The sequence below is a fragment of the Macaca fascicularis genome, chromosome 13 (genome assembly GCF_037993035.2).
Source record: "Macaca fascicularis isolate 582-1 chromosome 13, T2T-MFA8v1.1".
In the NCBI taxonomy this organism is placed as follows: Eukaryota; Metazoa; Chordata; class Mammalia; order Primates; family Cercopithecidae; genus Macaca; species Macaca fascicularis.
In genome coordinates, this window is record NC_088387.1 from 51,396,984 (window position 1) to 51,416,702 (window position 19,719).

Genomic DNA, 19,719 nt, shown 5'->3' on the forward strand with positions numbered 1-19,719 from the left:
GAAGGGTAGCAGGGGTGGTTTGAAAACTAAGCAGTGCTCGGTTCCTTTGGATTGATTCTCAGTCCTCAGAGGTGATACTGGATTTATTTTTTAATTTCATAAAACATTAAAAGGGACTGTGCCAGCACTTTGGGAGGCCGAGGCAGGTGGATCATGAGGTCAGGATTTCAAGACCAGCCTGGCCAAGATGGTGAAACCCCATCTCTGTTAAAAATACAAAAATGTGGTGGGCATCTGTAATCCCAGCTACTCAGGAGGCTAAGGCAGAAGAATAGCTTGAACCCAGGAGGCGGAGGTTGCAGTGAGCCAAGATCACGCCACTGCACTCTAGCCTGAGTGACAGAGCAAAACTCTGTCTCAGAAAAAAAAAGTGGCGGGGTGGGGGGACTATGAAGGTAGGTGCATCAATTTAGGATGGGTGAGCTTGAGTGAAGAAGGAAGAGTAGTAAGGCTACAGAACACGGTATTGCTATAAACAAGACTTACTACCTTGGGTAACTACAGACTTACAGCTCACTTTGGGGGCAGTGAATAGGTGAAACTTGATATTTTAATTCAGTTTCTGCCTGTGGGCTTGTTGAGGAAATGTTTTTGGAAAACTGAAGTAAATCAATGGTTGCAATGAGTTGAATGGGTGATTCCATGATCCTGTGGGCACTGGAGAGTTGGTGACAAGGAACAGCATAATAAAAGGTCAGTGGAAGAACAGACCTTGTTCCGAATACATCAGCTAGGGTTCTTTGGTTGCAGCAATCAATTCCAACTAACTTGAACAAAAGCAACCTTGTTGGAAGGCTGTTGGGAGCACACAGAATCTGTGGGAAAGCTGGAGAACCACCCTTAACAGAACAGAACAGTAACCTAGATGACTCCAGGAAGCCAGGAATCGGGAATGGCAGGTTCTATCTCAGAAGAGAAACTGTGCTCAAAGTGCCGCAGTTATAATGTATGAATTCCACAACATTATCTTTTTGTCTTTCTTATCAAGATTCATATTTTAGGTAGAGAGGATAGAAGGGTGGGTAGCACATCTGATCATGGTGATAAGCCGTGTAAACCTGTAGGGGAAGAGGTAATTCCCTAAAAGAAACCCGAGTGCTATTAGGAAGTAAAGAAATGTTTGCCAGGCAGTCCCAAATAAATAAACGGGCTCAATAATGACATGGACAGTTGCTTCAAGAAGAAAAAAAGAGGATATCAAAAGTTATATCATCATAGATCAATTCTGTGGATAGATGATCTAAGAAATTAATATTGTCTGGATCTTGATGACAAAGTAGTCATAAGGATAGAATGTGGTTCGACAGCAAACTTCAGATGGGTACATTTTCTGGAAATCTCAGCATGCCACAAATTGAACACCTGAAGAATTCTTTACATACCTGTTGGTTATGTATTACTCAGAAGATAAAGAAGACAACAGGGACACCTGCTTCTGTGAATGCAGTCTTGATCAGAAAGGATAACAAATTGGTATCTATATGTGCTACAGCAGTGAGAGAAGGAAACACTAGGTAGAGTTCAATTTCAGGCAATCAGAGTGTCCAAAAATTCAGGGGAAAACCAGATGTGATCCCACAAGCATGATTCTAAAAGGGAATATGGCTGGGCCAGTTGAGAGGCTTATAGAGTTCTGAGTTCGTAGTCAGAGGGTGCATGAGAAAGTGAAGGGGAGAGAGACTGTAAGGAACCCAAATGTGACTGCAGAAGGAATTCTCTGATACATCATCTACTAAGTTATGCAAAAACATCAAAAGAAGGATGTGTCCCAAGAGGTGACAAAGAATAGAATGGAAGGGCACTTTGTTGAGTGAGCAAGCATGTTGGTGCCTCCTAGGTGGCAGGTGTTTATGAAAATGCCAGGAAAACTGAAGGACAGAAAGAACTAGAGTTGTCCACATGGCTATTGGCCACAAACAAAACCAATGGTTTTCTAAAGCTATCTTTGGGAACAGACCGGTAAGAAAAGGAAGGTAGAAAAGGTTAGTGCAGTACCAGGAAAAGACTATTATTGACATAATTTTGTTTTTATATTTTCTGTCAAAAAGAATGAAACAAACACAGTAAATATGAAATAGAAGGTTGAGTGAGTATCCTAGTAAAAGACCCCTAATACCACGGAGGTACTCTTCAAGGGTACAGATGAATTTCACCTCAATGTACTGAGAAACGTAGCAAAAATCACCCATCCCTGTTGGTGATTTTTAAGAAATAGCAGCAAATGTAAAAATTGCTCAGAGAATGAAAAAAGACAAATACATTTCTGACTTTAACGACATAAAAATGCCTGAAGATTGTTTAGAATGTAGATGATAAAACTTGACACTCCCAGGAAAACATGAGATCAATTTATTACAGCAAATAAAGAATGAAAACCTAGGCCCTTGAGTAAATCCATCAAAATGAGTCATAGCAGATTAACTTTACTTCTTTTTTAGTGTTGTAAGACTGATGAGGGAAATGCCACCAGCATAAGGCTGTATAAAAGAATACAAGTTGAGTTCAGCAGGGCACATGACAAAATCAAAGTATTCAGTTGGACAAAATGGAGAAATATGAGTTACAAGAGTTCACAGTTGACTAGTTGGTAAGAAGGAACAATGCCAGTGACCTCTTTAAATGAAGAGATCCCCAAACATACCCGCCATGGGTTCACCTAGGAGCTTTTGGGAAGGGCAGGACATTTTTAACTAGGTCATCTTCAGAAAACATTTGTTGATGTATTCATATTGACCTAGAAGAGGGCCTCCTCGGTGTGCCAGCAGGCTTTATCCTTCTTTCCTGTTGAGAATTTTATGAGCAAATTGAAGGAAGATATGTAAGGCAAAGTTTATCAGATTTAGAGACGACACCATGCCCAGAATGATAACTGAAGTATTGGATGATAGAATAAAGACTCAGGAAAAAAAAAGTTTTAAGCCAGAACAATGGATCACAGCCAACTAACCAAGTTAAATTGAACAGTGACACATTTATAATAACAGTTAGTATTTGGGTTAAGAGTAATGATTTAATTAGGAAGATATGAGGCCAAATTTGACAGTAGTTTAAGTGGAGAAACAGCCAGAGGCCTTAGTTGACCACAAGCTTATATAATCCAATAGCATTCCAGGACTGCTGGCAAAATTGATGAAGAATTAAGTTCTATCAATGTAGAAATCAGGTCATGGGAGATGGTTTTCCTACTGTACTCTGTTCCTGTAACCCAGAGCTTTAGAGCTAGGACTCTGAGGTCACACTGCCTATTTTTGGATTTCCCTTCTGCCTCTTCCTAGTTCTACATCTTTAGGCAAGGCTTTTAACCTCTCTAAACCTGTATTCCTCATCTGTAAAATGGATAGAATAATAGAACCTATATCACAGGGCTTTTATAAGAATTAGATAGTAGGTATAAAACTCTTAGCACAAAGACCAACATCCAACATATTTGGTAAATGTGTTTTGTTGTTGTTGTTGTCACCATTACTCTATAGTAGATTATTTTAAGAAAGGTACTAAAAATTAAATAAATAAATAAATAAGAATTTTTCCGGAGGCAAGAGGTTTGCAGACTTTCTTCCTTAAAGAATACTTACAGAAACTTGAAGTGTATGTTATTTATTGCTATATGATAAATTAAAATTCAGCAGCTTAAAGCAATAAACATTTATTTTCCCACATGGGGTCTGAGAGGAATTCAGAAGTGGCTTTGCTGGGAAGTTCTGGGTCAGGGTCTCTCATTGTGGTTGCTGTCAAGATGGCAACTGGGGTGCACTGTCATCTGAAGGCTTGAGTGGGGCTGAAGAATGGCTCACTTACTTACAAGCTGTTGGTGGGAGGCCTCTGTCTTTCCATATGGACCTCTCCATTGTGTGTCCCAATGACTTAGCAACTAGCTTCCCCCAGAGTGACCAATACAAGAGAGAGAGAGAGTGAGAACAAGGCAGAAGTTACAGTGCTTCTTATGACCTAGTCTCTGAAGTCACATTCCATTCATATTCTATTGGTCACACAGACCAACCCTGAGACAGTATGGGAGGGCATTTCACAAGGCTATGGATACCAGGAGGTAGGGATCATTGGGAGCTATCTTGGAGGCTGGATGACAAGGGGAGTTTAGGACCACAAAGACCCAGAGGTTTGGTGGCTGACTATAGAAATGGAAAGGACTGCTGTATAGAAGAGGGAGACTTATTCTGTGTGGCTTCCAAGGATGGAATTCAAAACAATACACACAGGTTTCTGGAAGGCAGATGTTAGTGTGGTTTAAGGAAGAACCTCCTAACAATGATCTGCCCAAACAGAATGCCAGTACTAAGGCAGCTCATTCTATTTGGGGCAGTAGTACTTAGTACTGCCTTAGAGACTGAGCCCCTGAGTACTGGAAGAGTAGAGCACAGGTTGGGTACCCTCTCCCAGGGACACCATATGCAGAACCCTGACTGGGTAGAAAGATAGCTGTGAGTACCTCTGACTCTTTGATATTTCACTTCTGGATTGGGGAGAATTTTGTGAAAGGAGACCCTTAGGGCTTCATTTCTTTTACTTTTGAGGAAAAACAAATTTTTCATGGAACTATGAGATCTTTGCTTCTGAACCAGTATGGCTTAGAGAAACTATTAAGAGGTAAAATGACCCTGGTGTTTCTGGAATCCCTTAACATTTCTCCTTTTAAGAGCAGAGCTCCAAGTTGTTTGGTTTACACTTAGCCCAGGGGATTTAAACCAGGAATTCCCAACTTTTTTATGAGGCAGAGCCTTTAGATCATGGAAGAGGCAGGAATGTTGGCATTGAGTTTTCCTCACGGGGAATCCTGGCACACCTTGGAGAGAGGGAGGGGGGTTGCAGCTCTGGGAGATATTGTCCGGGGAAGGCTCAGATATCCATCAATGGAAATCGGTCTACTCTTTGAGTATGCAAAAATACTAGCTGATGCTTTGCTGGGGATTCCCATAGAGAGAACTGAGAATGCACTCATTTTTAAAATAGATGCCTGGGGAAACTTTTTAAGTTGTTGATGGGGGTGGCGAGGCACTGCTATATTGGTCACCATGTGGGCATATAATGTAGAAAACATCCATAAGCAAAGGGTTTCCAGGGACATTAACACTAGAGCATACCATGTTTACTCCTCCCTTAGCCTGATCCTGAAATGATCAGTGAAATATGAAACTGTTTCTAAATGTATATCAGTACTGGAAGCTCTGAAGACTTTATGCCAGTGCAGGTGGCAGTCCTCCTACCCTAGTCCAACAACCACTACTCTGGAAGACAGGATTGTCAGGAGCAGAATCACCCAAACAGCCCAACCTTGGAAGGCCAAGGTATGAAGGTGAGGGCAGGCCACTGGATCCTATCAGTGCCTCAAGAAAGGACACAGTCAAGGCTACAATAAGTGACAAACTCAGTCAGCTCTCACTACTGGCATGGCATGAATGTCTGGAAAACACAGGGGAAAAGAGAAAACTCTTTAGTGTGTACCTGTTGTCTCCTGCTTCTACCAAATAGATTTCTTAGATATTTGAAGGCATTATAATTAAACTTCCCCTTTTCTGTCTTTATCTGGGCCCAAAATATTGAATAGGGCCATTGTCTCTGATGGAGCCCACCGTAACTCCCCATCATGCTACACGAAAGCAGATCTTTCTCTGTAAAGATGATGATGCAAGAAATCGCTGGCCACAAGAAAGGATTTTATCATATGAGAAGATTTTTTGAGGAATATAAACAAATGGCTCTATTCCTAAGAAATGAGTAAAGATATTGAATAATCTAATTTATGTCTTCAAAACTGAAGCTGACATTGCATCTGTGAAATAAGTAAGAAATGGCTGCAAAGAGATGACAGAATATGGTGACCAATTTTAAATCCATAGTACACTAATGAGCAGAAGATTAGACATCACAGTAAAGTCAGTAATTTGTTTAAATGGCTGGGAAATTTCTCCCAGAACTCAGGACTCAAAAACAGAAATAATGAGAAAAAAAGGGAAAAAGACCCAGGTGATCCAATATACAGGTAATTCCAAAAGGAAAAAAGAAAACCAAGGCTGACACAATCATCAAAGATCATTAAAGAGAGTTTTCTTAAGCTGAAAAAGACTTGTCCTTAAGATTGAAAGCATTAACTTCAGGGTAATTTAACCAGTTCTCATTGCAATGAAAAGGTCTTATAAGCACTGAGGTGAAAATAAAAACAGGTTACAAAGGAATATAGTAAATCTAGCTTCAGTTTTTTTCGTCAACAAGACAGAAGTCAGTGGTGGGAGGCCTATGGGGTCCAAAGCTCATGACCCAAGTTGTTATTCATATGTAAAGTCATGTACATGAATGAAACACAGATGTTCTCAGACATATAATATTTCATTACATGGACATACCTCCCACATGCCCTTCCTGGAAAAAATGTCCAAAGAGCCTCTTCAGCTAGATAACAGCTATATCAAGATTAAAAACCCCCAAGTGGGGAGGATATAATTTTTTCAAAGCCAGTGATAATATGTTCAAGCAACTGTTGTCAGTTTAGTTATACTAGTACAGATGTCAAAATTATTGAAATAGAAGTGATATATAAAATAATGAGGATATGAAATCAGATGACAGAAATAAAAACTGGTAACTGGGAAGAAAAAGAAGGAGGAAGTAAGTATGCTATTTTTTTTAATCTAATGACACATCAGATTTCATTTTTAACATTGATAATTGAGAAAATAAACTAAATTTTTTAAAAATTTAAACAATAAAAAGGGTATTTGTATTCTAAATCACCACAAAAGAGGAAAGAAGTCAAAGAAACATGATCTTTTATACAAAAGACAAAAAAGGCAACCTACTAAAAATAATAAGCATTTGTAAAATGTTTTCTAAACACAGGTTATTTCTTCTCAGTGATAAGACGGCAAGTCGTTTGCTTAGGATATTTGTATTTCCAAAATTATACAATGAAGATGCGTAACATTTTAAATAACAAATTATAAAATCCCTTGTGGGGGCTGTTATAAAATGTTATTTGATGTGTAACACATTACCAGTAAAACTAAAGAATGGATGGATGAGAAGTTCCCAGTTACAATAAGATATGATCAGGATATTCTGGGCTAGGATGGTCGTGCTTTTTTTTTTTTTTTTCCAGTGGTAACGATTTAAGATTTTGCAGCTGGTGAGATACATGATCATGGCCATTTGGAGAACTGTAGAGCACCCATCTTCTATGTCGAGAAGATTGATATTATAGTAGTTTCCATGCTATCCTGCCTTGGCAATTTCTGCCCAAAGGGTTTTGAGAATACAGTAAATTTACATTAGCTGTATATCATTTCCATCAAAACAGCTGTGCCCTGCCTGCTGTCAATTGTGGCTGCACCACTTTATATTTTGTTTTATAGAGTTGCAGAAGCAGCCTTTGCCCCATCCACACTTTGTTCAATTCACAGCTAATCTCACTCCTCACCCCAAAAGACTGTCACTACCCCTGGAGAGGTTTGTGAAGGTCGACCTGATCCTTCCAGGATGGAGAACGGACAGAACAGACCTTAAGCTGGGGACCAGGGTTTCAAGGTCGAGTCTCCCAATCAGGGACAGATTGACTTCAGATTGTAAGTGCAGGGCATGTTGGTGTTTGGGTGAGGCTCCCAGAAGAGACAGTGAGAGAAAGAGAGAAAAATGATATGATTTATTGTGAGGATTTGTCCCACATCAGAAATTCTCTAACCAATCCCCGAACACCATTCAGAGTTAACACTTGGCATTAGAGTAACACTCCTGTTGTAACAGATAAACCCTGAATGTTGTTTATTTCCTGCTCATGTCAAAGGCTCTGCAGGTTTTCCTGGCCCTGCAGACTTCTTTCCATGTATTTATTCAAGGACCCAGGCTCCTTCCATCCTGTGGCTCCTCCCTCCTCCATGTCCTGCGGGAGCCTCTCTATTCAGACAGCAGCTGGGAAAAGACAAAGGGAGATCACATAGGGAGGTTCTTATGGACCAAGCCTGGAAGTGGAGCATGTTAGCTCTGCTCAGATCCATTGGCCATATCCTGGTCACATGGTCACACGTAACTGCAAGGGAAGCTGGGAAATGTAGTCTGTATTCTGAGAAGAAAAAGGACTCCAGATTTACGGGAAATCCTGGGAGTCTCTGGCCCACACTTTATCTTTTGCATATTTCCTGCCCCCTTAAGAAAGAAGTTTCCCAGCTGAACTCTTTCAATTAAAAGAAAAAAAGTTACATAAGTATAGTGGTTGGAAATGGAATGGATCAAATAGGCTGTACTCTTTTGGGGTTTTGTTGTTGTTTACGGTGGGAGTGTGTGAGGTTTCTGTCCACAGAGACCAAGTCTGAGGTCATCTCTTACCAAACATCTTTCTTCTGAGCAGCTTCTGACTTCTCTAAATGATTATTTTGTCTCCTTCCTCCTTATTCCTTTTTAATGATAAAACGTGAGACAGTAACATGATTTTTCTTGCACAGATTAAGTCTAGATTCCTGAAGGCCAGTCTTCTATAACACTACAATTCTGTCTGTGAATAAAACACTAAAAATAAAAATTGGTTAAGCTTTAACTGTGTTTATAATGTTGTGGGGTTTTAATTTTAAATGGTTGTGTTCAAACTCTAAAATGCTCACTTCATGAAATTTGAAAATTTATAAAAGAAAGTAATTGTGCATAATTCGACCACTCTCTTACATCTCAGCTCTTTCCTCTTGAATATAATCTTGATTGAAGGGCTTTTATCTAAGGACAACCAAAATCATCTGTACAAAACTCAGAGGGAATAGGAAGGAGAGTCACATTTTTGTCATGGGACATAGTCCCAACTACAAATTCACTTCTATGTTTTTAAGACTGTTGAGCTTTGCCTTAAATTTACCTCTGTATTCTTCAGTTTTCTCACTTAAAATGAGAAGTATCCTTCTTCCACCCACACTGCATCTGCAAACTACAGATGAAAAAGGCACCTGTCAAAAGTTCTGAGGACATAAAATGTTCTAGAAAAACAATCATCCCAATAGTGCTTATATGTGCTCAGTGTAGAGGGTTTAAAGGGATTATGGTTCAAAGACTCAACAAGAGGAAGCATTTTTTCCTAAGGGTGGATTGAGAATTTCCTGCCAACCACTTTACCTAACAATTTTGATACTTATAAGGAGAATAGAGGCACATAGAGACTGCAAAGGCAGGTAGCCCTGGGCTGTAACGGGGCTGCTCCTCCAACAAAGCCAGAACAGAATTCCCCATCCAGCAGGACTGGCCTCCAGTTCCCAGAGCCATTCACATTCTCATTCAAAGCCAGCTGATGAGAGCCAAACATAGACCTCCTTGTTTACTTTGTGAATGGAACTTGGAAGTAAAGTATTTTCCAAATGCTGGTTGACACCAAGAGGATGTAATTACAATAAGGGGCTTTCTGGTTTGAAGATATGAAAGAAGGAAATGATTTGTCTCTTTGAAATCAAATTATCACATATTAAAAGAAAAGGGGGAGGCTTAGCTTCCAGTCTGCAAATCAAAATCATGACCTGTAATTTTCTTTTTTTTTTCTTAAAATTACTAAGACCAAGGTAGGGATAGAAGAAGCCGCCTGGGAGCTGGAGAACGGGGTCATGAGGAGGAAGAGGAGCTTAGTGGGAGAGAGTGTGATCTTCGTCCAGCATATTTCCCATCTATTTCCGTTGCATTTTAATCCATAATGAATGTAAAATGGTGATTAGCAAGCTGCTTGTGGAGTCTCACACCTGCCTCTCTCCTCCTTATGCCTTTTGGGGGAGGTAGTGATGTTCCCAGGGGGAGTTGGGGTACAGGTAAGAGGCCAAGTTGAAATATGTATGTCGTGCATCTTTAGATGGATACAATCTCTGGTTTTAGCCTTCACTTAACATGATTCCATTGAGGTTTTATTTTCATTTCCCAGAGCCTATTTGCTAATTAAAGCCCTTTGCCTTGGGACTCTTAGCCCTTTTAATTCCAAAATACCCCTAAATTTTCCTGTTAATTCCTGATTTGTTTATTTTCCAAATGAGAGTAATCTTGAGTGTGTGGAAGATGCCCACAAGGACTTCTTAACTCTCAACTCTCTCACACACACACATGCCCTCTGAAGTGTCAGTGTGCTGTATTAGAAAGGGCGAGAGCTTTAGAGGAAACCAACCATGCATTCTGGTTTCAGCTCTGCCATTTGCTGACTTCACAGCATTGAACAACCTTAAACCCCCTGAGCTCCACTTTCCTCATCTGTAAGATGAGATAGTGAGGATCCCCTTGCAAGATTTTTGTGGGAATTAAATAGAATTCTCTCTATAAAATGCTGGGCATAGCACTTGCAGTAAGTGAACAATCTAATAGTAGCTGCTACTAATAATATCATCATCATCATCACAGTCCAACCTCAGAAAATTCTACATTGGGTTAAAAACTCTAAGACCAGGTACTTTAGATGGAATTGAAAGCTGGCAAAATACTTCTGTGTTCATATTATCTGATTTTCTTCTCCCTGTTGGAAAAGAAAAAGGTACCAAAATGATGCAAACTCTGCTTTTGCCTTCAAAGTAAGTGTGATGAACCCCACTGGGCTTCTCTGACTATATCTGTTTTCCCAGTACACACACACACACACACACACGCGTGCACACACACACACGGCTGCTGAGTTATCAATAACCAGTATCTTTGTAGGAAAGTAGAAACTAAATTGTCTGCTTCTTTACCAATACCTTTGTTTGAATTTGGTTCCATCACATCTGATGCCCCTTGAGTTTTTTCCAAAGGGAGAAATGGTCAGAGGGAATTAAAATGGCTCAGATATTCCCTTAGGTTTCCCCTACAGCATCTTGTTTGAAGCTGCAAAAGCAATTCAGAAGTCCATCTTAGGCCTGCTCTGAGCTCCTGGATAAGAGCACTTTGTAGCCCAGAGGTTCCTGCCCTTAGTGGAAGGCCTGAGAGCATCTCATGTTCCAGCCACCACCCTACTTCCAGCAGCTCCTCAATTAACCATCATCCCTGGACATGTAGAAATCTCTTTTGCATCTGTATTTTCAACCACTGCTCCTTTGTGTGAATAATAAGTTCCATATGTATAGTTCCCCACTCCTCCCCCAAATAACTTCCTCTTGTTTCTCCTGAAAGTGCCCCTTTCTGATTCCTAGAAGATGTTCACAAGTGAAGTGTTCCCCTTCCTCACTGCAGTGTGATCTGTGGGTTGGGATCATGTGCCTTCTCAGCATTTGTGTTTCTGGACTTGAATAGCATCCTAATTTTCTATAGCTCTTCAGTCTCTCAATGTCAGAGAAAACCGGGACCAAATTTCAGTTCTACTACATTCCAGGTACATGTCCATTGACAGGGTTATCTAAGCTTCAGTTTTGTTTTCTTATCTTAAAAATAGAGACTAATAGTGCTAACCCCACGGGGTGGTTTTGATGTTTAGTGAGATAATATGGAGTCCCTGCCCTTCAGTGGGGATGGAGGGGTGGGTAGGATCTAAAGTCAGTGTATGATCAGGGAAAGTTAAAACGCAAATAGAGTCAAATTTCTTCAATATTGGAAAAGATCACTGAAGAGCTAGTAGATTTTCCAGGGATTATGTTATAGGAAAAATATGTTCTCTTTTAAGCATAGAAATTCTCTCAGTAAATTGAGAATCTGGGGTTGGGGGATGGTAGAGACAAAAATGGCCCTGCCGCACCCCACCCAGCTGAACAAGCGGAACAGCGAGAGAACTGTAGCACTGTAGTTACCTTTCTCTCTTTCACTGCTGAACTACAATGAAGGCCCCTTCTCTCTTAAACGATGGTACTGCAAAGCTAAACTCTGTTTTCAAATGGTTTTATATCCATCATTTAAAAGATATTCAGTGTTCTTGGGTTTAATAATGAATGAGTTGCATAATTATATTTATCTCATCTCCACCATCCCACACTCCCCCCTCTAAGACAGCAACATTGAATTCCCCTCATTAGTTGGTAACACTTGAGATCAATTTCCTACTGTTAATGTGACGGGGATTCCTTTTCCGTAATCCTGCTGACATCCCCGCTCATTTGAAAACTCTCTTGTTCTTCTGCCCGCACACACCACCCCAGGAAATACCCCTATCAATCAGTTTCCTCGATGGGGCGATGGGGCGTTGCTCCCTCTGCAAAGGTCAGTGGCAATGCCACACCAGATGCTAACAGTGCTCTTCCTCTTCAGGATCATTCACAAAAGTAAGAATCATTCTCACCTGCCCCCACCCACATGCCCAGGGGAGCAGGGCCCCCGCTCACCAAGTCTCTCTGGACAGGCACTGGGTTCTAGACCATTTACTTCTCTAAGCTCTGGCTTAGCAGTTCTGCCACCCGAGTGTAAGCCTCTGCACCAGCCTCTCCTTCACTCCATAGCTGCCTTTGCAGGTTCACGCATCACCTCCCGAGCTTGGAGTGCCACCCTTGTAAACTGGGCCTGCTGCTGCCCTGAAGCCAGCCTCCCATGCCAGAGCTGAGTCCAGAGCCTTGGGTGACTCCAGCCTGGCCTCGGGGTGCAATGGAGGCCTTGATACCTGGGAGTATCAGACTTACACCCCCTCAGCTTCCCCAGTAGCTACTGCTGACTCCCATCTTTACTAAATTAATCTACTGCCTTTTCTCCTAGACATCCAAAACGTATTAGTTGGCTTTGCCATTGTAGTATCTGAAGACAAAATATTTAGTCCCAGGTCAGAAACTTTGGCTGAAAATTCCTACTAAAAAGCCAGACGTCATGATTAAATTGTTAGAAAGTTAGCTATGATATTTGAGGAAGTTATGAAATGGCTATAAATGATGTAAGTTCTGCAATGGGCAAACGTGTTCACAACTTTTGACATCTGGGGAAGAGAGTTAAGAGCCACGGGCTCAGCCGGCTCCCACTGACCAGCACAGCATGAAGTCCAATTAGGGCTGCTTTTAAAGGGGGTGATTGTGCTCAGTGGTGTGGACGCTGCTCCCACGGGAGCAGGGCTGTTGGAAGGAGCTGTCCAGATGGCTGTCTCCCTGGCTGCTCTGAACTGCGGAGACCCCTCCTGTGAATTGGATGGGGGATTTCCCTGCCCCTCAATTGCTATTCCAGACCCTCTTCCTGTAAGTGGGGTTGGGCTCCAGGCCCTATTAGTGGGTCTGTGGTCTCTGGGCAAAGCTTTCACAGCTTCCCCAGAGAGCGGTGGTGTCTGCAAGATGTGCGTTTGGTTAACATGCTGGAGGGGCCTCTCATAAATTTCATGGCAACAGGAACTGAGTGGCTTTGAAACTCCAGCTGCTGGTGGGCTCGATATGAGGTCTGTTCCGAAAACTGGAACATTTGCTTTTCCTATCATCCGCCCTGAGTGCTACTCAGACCTGGTGTCTGGAGGAGATGAGCCAGAGTCCTGGGGGCCAGCGCCAGTCCTTCTCTGCCCTCAGCTGGCACATCTTGAGGAGACTTTCTTTGGACATTCCCTGCTGGCCTTTGCCACCTTCCTTTTCTAAGTGATTCTTTTTTAAAAATTTTAAGTCTCTAGGCCTTTCCTTCCCTCACTCACTATTTTCCTGAATTTTCAGGAAAAAAAAAAATAGAGTGGGAAAGGGAGAGTAAAGGGAGGTAGAGAAAAAATAGGAAGAGAGAGAAAAGCAGGAAGAAAAGAAAAAGGCAGACTCAGAGACTGAGAGAGAGGCTGAGAGAATCATTCTTAGGAAAGATACAAGGAATTTGGGAGTTTCCTTGTAATGCTCATTTTTATAAAATAACTAGAGGCAGTTTTGCCCCCCAAGGAGGAGATTGTGCTCTAAGTTACTGAGCAAACCGTTGCCCATTGACAAGGTTATCTAAGCTTCAGTTTAGTTTTCTTATCTAAAAAATGGAGACTATTTAGGTTAAAGCAGGCCGCCTACCCTGCCTCGACTTGGGGGATGATGTAAGGAAAGCCCCTGGCACTTAGCCAGCACTCAGTAAGTGACACCCCTGTCCCTGCCCTCCCCCACCTTCCCCAAAGTGTCTTTCATAGGAATAGCCTTGTCTGCCTGGGCCGACCCTGCTGCGGTATTGGGGGTGTTCTTTGCTGAGTCTGGGAGGATCTAAGACAAACACCTTTAAAGGCCCCCAAATGGGAACAGTGACTCGCCCTCACTTGTTGCAGGTGGTTTTAGTAAAGCACATCAGCTCACAAGGCACCCTAGGGACACACAAGCCCCAGTGCCGCCCTCCTGCAGCTGGCTCACCCGAAGGGTGCACAGGAAGAGCAGAGTGGCCACAGTGTGGCTTGCCCTTGGGACTGTGGTTTGACCCACTCCTCCCTGTCCGCTTACGTCTCAAGTTTGAATCACATCCCCTATTAGAAAACCTGTGACAAGCTCCAAAGCTGCCGAATATGCTGGTGGAAGCGGAACCCGTCCTGCACATGGTGCACATTGAACTCCTCTGGGTGGCGGGGGCAGGACAGCACCCTGTGCAAAGAGCCTCGAACTTGAATTAAATGCTTGTTTTTAAGATGTTTGGTTATATGGGGGGGGGGCAAGGCAGCGGGGGGAGAATGCACATAAGAGAATAGAAAGAGTGAGCTTAGGTGCGTGTTCACGTGCAGCGTGTACTTACATGGTTCTCTCTACATGGTGGATTACAGATGGGTTTTATTCTCTAATATGGTATTTATTATATATTGATTTAATTTCCTAAAATGTATCACTTTTGTAATGAGAAAATGTTTTGAAACTTGAAAAAGTTTCAAGAGTGAATGTATCATGGTTGTAGTTAGGCAAAGGGTTTTTTTTTTTTAAAAATAACCTTTTGATGATAGTCCACTAGCATCAAGCTCCCTTCATCCTCTCTGACCTTTGGGCTGAGGCAGACAGGTGGAATTACGGAGGACCAGGAGCTTGCACCCTAAGCCTCAGGTTTGTTTCCACTCTGGTCTCTGAATACACAGAGCGAGACCACCACGTGTCATCTGCCATCACTGTTACTGTTGCATGGAGTTTCTTCACAGCTTGGACTCTTCTGGCTTCTTAGTGAGCTGTGTGAAGTGAAGGAACTGATGGTTTACACTGGCAGATGCTTCTTTGGGAAATTGTTCAGGATGTCATCCATCATAGCACATGAAGCCCCCTTCAAAAACACCCGCAAAAGAAGAGAAGTTGCTCTCTGACCATTGCTCTCCAACCATAGACTTAGGGAAAGCTGAGCCTGTCCAGCTTGTGCAGAACAGGTATATATATTCCTATCTAATGAACCTTATACATCCTTGCTAAGACCGCCAGGAGGCATAGAGTTAGATTTGTCCCTCAGCTTCGGTACATGCGTGTGATTTTCTAATACCCATCTTTGTGTATTAACCTGGTGCCTGTTTTGCTCATTGCTACTCCTTACCTTTACTTTCCTTTGTCCCAATCTCTCCTTCCCTCTCTCACTGCCTGCTTGTCTGTTTTTTCCTGTTTCCCTCCCTCCCCTCTTCTCCTTCTCTTCCTTCTCTCTCTCATCGCTCTCATAACCCACCCCCCATGTCTCTATACTCTGTCTCCCTTCCTGTCTCCTTCCCTCCTTCTTCCCTTTTATATCCCTGTCCCCCGTCTCTCTCCTTCTCTCTCTTTCTCCCACACACACTTCTTTCTCGTTTGCGTTGCCTTTTTATGGTACCTATTTTTATAACACCTCCTCATGTCATTTATAAGAAGAGGCAAAGGTATCCATCAGTAGGGGTTAAATGAGACCATAGCAGAGTCCACCATTCACCCATCAGTTTTGGAGGAGAGTGTTCCAAAACAGATCCCAAGTTTTCTCTGTCTTTGAGTGTATTTCTACTGACCTAATACTTTACTACGAAGAACTTCAGCGGATTTAAGGCTTTAGAATCACACAGGAGTTTGAAGAGCTGGAAGATAATCAACTCCAAAAAGTTCCAAGAGCCCATTTATCCTTTGCTTCTGTGTAACACAAGCCTGCATCTCAAACATTAGTGTGCATCAGAATCACCTGCAGGGGGCCAGACATGGCGGCTCGCACCTATAATCTCAGTACTTTGGGAGGCCGAGGCAGGCAGATCACCTGAGCCCAGGAGTTTGAGACCAGCCTGGGCAATGTGGTGACACTCCGTCTCTACTAAGATACAAAAATTAGCTGGGTGCAGTGGCATGTACCTGTTAATCCCAGCTACGCCGGAGGCTGAGGTGGGAGGATGGCTTGAGCCTAGGAGGTCAAGGCTGCAGTGAGACATGAACGTGCCACTGCACTCCAACCTGGATGACAAAGTGAGATCCTGTCTCAAAAATAAATAAATAAATCACCTGCAGGGCAAACGTTACAGTATAGCAATTCTATTTCAATAGGCCTGACTTTAAAAAATCACCTGGCAAGCTTGTCCCACAGATTTCCGGGCCCCACCCCAGAGATCCTGATTCAGAAGGTATGGGCTGGGTAGGGGTGGCAGACAGACTCAGGGGAATGTGAAGCTGTCTGTCCGCAGATCACACTTGGAGGAACCCAGCTCAAAGCCCTGACAAGGGATTTCCTCTAGCCGCTTGGAGGTGGTGGTTTAAACGGCCTTTTGTGGAGCCTGTCAAAAGCCTTTTTGAACATGTACATCAAATGAGATCCACTAGCCCAGCAGTGCCCAACATTTTTGGCACCAGGGACCAGTTGCATGGAACACGATTTTTCCACAGACTTGGGAGGGGTGCTGGTTTCAGGATGATTCCAGCATGTTACATTTATTGTGTACTTTATTTCTATTATTATTACATTATGATATTTAATGAAATAATTATACAACTCACCATAATGTAGAATCAGGAGGAGCCCTGGGCTTGTTTCTCTGCAACTAGACAGTCCCATTTGGGGGTGATGGGAGACAGTGACAGATCATCAGGTATTAGATTCTCATAAGGAGCACACAGCCTAGATCCCTCACATGCACAGTTCACAATAGGTTTCCCGCTCCTATGAGGATCTAATGCCCCTGCTAAACTGACAGGAGGCGGAGCTCAGGTGGTAATGTGAGCAATGGGAAGTGGCTGTAAGTACAGATGAAGCTTTGCTGCCTTGCCGGCTTGCATCAGGCCTCCGGGGTCTAGCCCCTTCATCTCTCTGTGTTTGCTCCTTGACACATTCAGTGAGCACAGAGAAGCCAGTTATGCAAACTACAGCAGACCCTTCCTGTCTCAATTCAACATCCAGCATCTACTGTTAGCCAGTGACTGGGCCCGTTCATCAACCACTCAGGCCAAGCACATGCAGGTGACTGTAACCAGTCCAGGCAACTGGACCCAGCAGTCCTGCAGACTCCTGCTCAGAGGAGAGTCCGGCAGCCCCCAGTCGATATCTCCACCTGGCTTTGGGCTTCTCTGCTTGTCCTCAGGTGTGAAAGACAATAACTGTCATTAAGGGATAAAGGGGACACTTGGTCTTTTAGTTACACCTCACTGAATGTATGGGGGGATTACATACTGTAGTGGTTTTACCACATGTGGATATTCATTCATATCTTGGGATTGTCAGTGTTGACAACAGGAGAGCTAACAGCTGAGTGTCATACCAGACAATCTCTTGAGTACAGAACTTAACAAGCATTACCTCATTCAACCGCAGAGGCACCAAGGAGGCAGGGGGACCCGCTGTCTTGTAACTACAGAGGCAGGCTAGGAGAGGCCAGCTGCTTCAGGTGGCAGAGGCAGGATTCAAACCCGTGTCTCTGACTCCAAAGCCCATGCTTTTAACCACTACACAATGTGTCTCCTTCAATGTCAAGGATTCTATTGTATTTTTAGCCTCTGCTTTTCCCCCCTGGAATTATGGGATTTCTAAAATGATGAGACTTCTAGAAGCAGCTGATGAATAGAAAGATAGCAACAGGAGTTTAATATTTAGAGATGGTCTAAAATCTCCCAAGATATGAAATGTTCTGTCATTTCTCAGAGAGCAAGAGCTCCAGGAACATGTTTTTTTTTTTCCTCAAAAAAAAAATTAGTGGGAAAGACCCACTCCTGAAATACCCAAAATACAAGCATAAGAGGACCTGTTGAAAGGAGCGATGGAGACTATATCGATGGAGCTGTCCTGAAATAGCGACATACCATGCCTCAAATTTACTTTGGACAAAATGGGAGTGGAATAAAATAAGCCCAAAGTGCTGCCTGGTCAGCAGGTCTGTTGTGCATGATGGTGCTCCTGAATTGGCTGGCTATTTTTATTCCTGTCTGAAAGCCAAGGATGGAAAACCCTGAGAGGTTTGGCGACCACCCCAATCTCGTGAGAGTCATGGTACTAGGGCTCTGAGTAGGACCGTCTCAGGCCCTACTCTGCTCTTTTTTCTCTCTCCCCATTATGGGAAAGAGAAAAGAATTTCCCAACACTGACTGTGCTGCTCTCACATGGGTTTCTTGCTTTAAGTAATCTTTTTTTAAATTATTTAATTTTTTTAAGTTCCAAGGTACATGTGCAGGATGTGCAGGTTCGTCACATAGGTAAATGTGTGCCATGTGGTTTGCTGCACATAACAATCCATCACCTAAATATTAAGCCCAGCATGCATTAGCTCTTTCCCCTAATGTTCTCCCCACTTGCCCTCCCCCAAAAGGCCCCAGTGAGTGTTATTGTTCCCCTCCATGTGTCCACGTGTTCTCTTTGTTCAGCTCCCACTTATAAGTGAGAACATGCAGTGTTTGGTTTTCTCTTCCTGCTTTAGTTTGCTGAGGATAATGGCTTCCTGTTTCATCCATGTCCCTGCAAAGGACATGATCTCATTCCTTTTTATGGCTGCATGGTATTCCATGGTGTATATGTATCACATTTTCTTTATTCAGTCTATCATTGATGGGCATTTGGGTTGGTTCCATGTCTTTACTATTGTGAATAGGCCTGCCATGAACATACGCATGCGTGTATATTTATAATAGAATGATTTATATTCCTTTGGGTATATACCTAGTAATGGGGCTTTAAGTAATCTTTATAGCCTTATCACTCCTAATCTTACCAAGAGAAGCCCTGCTACCATTTTCGTGCATGTCCTTCCCAGACTCCTTCATGTCTAATTTCTATTTGTGTTGTTTTGTTTTGCTTTTAAGGAGGATCATCCTATACAGACCTTACTGGAAACCCATTTACTTCACTTACTGTATATCATAAGCACTTTTGTATCATTAACTCTTCCGCTTCTGCATCAATTTAATGGTTACAGAATATTCTTTTGTACCTTTCTCTTCTCTTGCTTTCAAAACAGATTCTTATGAAAGCTATCTAAAAAAAAATCACTGTCACTTTGCAAAAGTGAAATTAGGTGGCTCTTGGGTTGAAATAGTAAAATTGCTCTGTTATCTTTGAATTACCTTAGTTTGGGGGGAAAATTGTTTTGCTGTCTACAAAAACGAAAAGCTGGAAAGCATGCTATACAGGAGCTCTAGGCCTGTCCTAGGCTTTAGGAAGTAAGTGAGAGCCGAGGAGGGGGTGCCCCAGGTGACAACCCAAAGTCCCAGCCATCGGGGGCTCCACCTTCTTGACTGGTAGGGTGGGAGGCGTGGGGTGTGCATGTCAGCTGTTCCTGGATCTGAGCCCCGCATCTTTCCTCTCCCCAGCAGACCCGCCCGTGGCTGCAGCAGTGGTGTCCCATTTTAATGACTGCCCAGATTCCCACACTCAGTTCTGTTTCCATGGAACCTGCAGGTTTTTGGTGCAGGAGGACAAGCCAGCATGTGTGTAAGTATCCTCTGTTCTCCTGGAGTTCTGGGGCGGGTTCAGTCTGACATCCAATTAGAAGAGCATTTACCT

The 19,719-nt window shown here is 42.8% G+C and overlaps 1 protein-coding gene across 2 annotated transcripts in view; it reads left to right on the forward strand.

The window, feature by feature from the left end:
* Positions 1-19,719, forward strand: part of TGFA (transforming growth factor alpha) — a 107,746-nt gene that overhangs the window by 69,885 nt on the left and 18,142 nt on the right. Inside the window, exon 3 of one of the 2 annotated variants that reach the window (XM_045369128.2) lies at positions 19,527-19,647. In XM_045369128.2, the coding sequence (XP_045225063.1) occupies positions 19,527-19,647 (121 nt within the window). The remainder of the gene's footprint in view (positions 1-19,526; positions 19,648-19,719) is intronic. The other variant, XM_005575652.4, reaches the window with a different exon arrangement.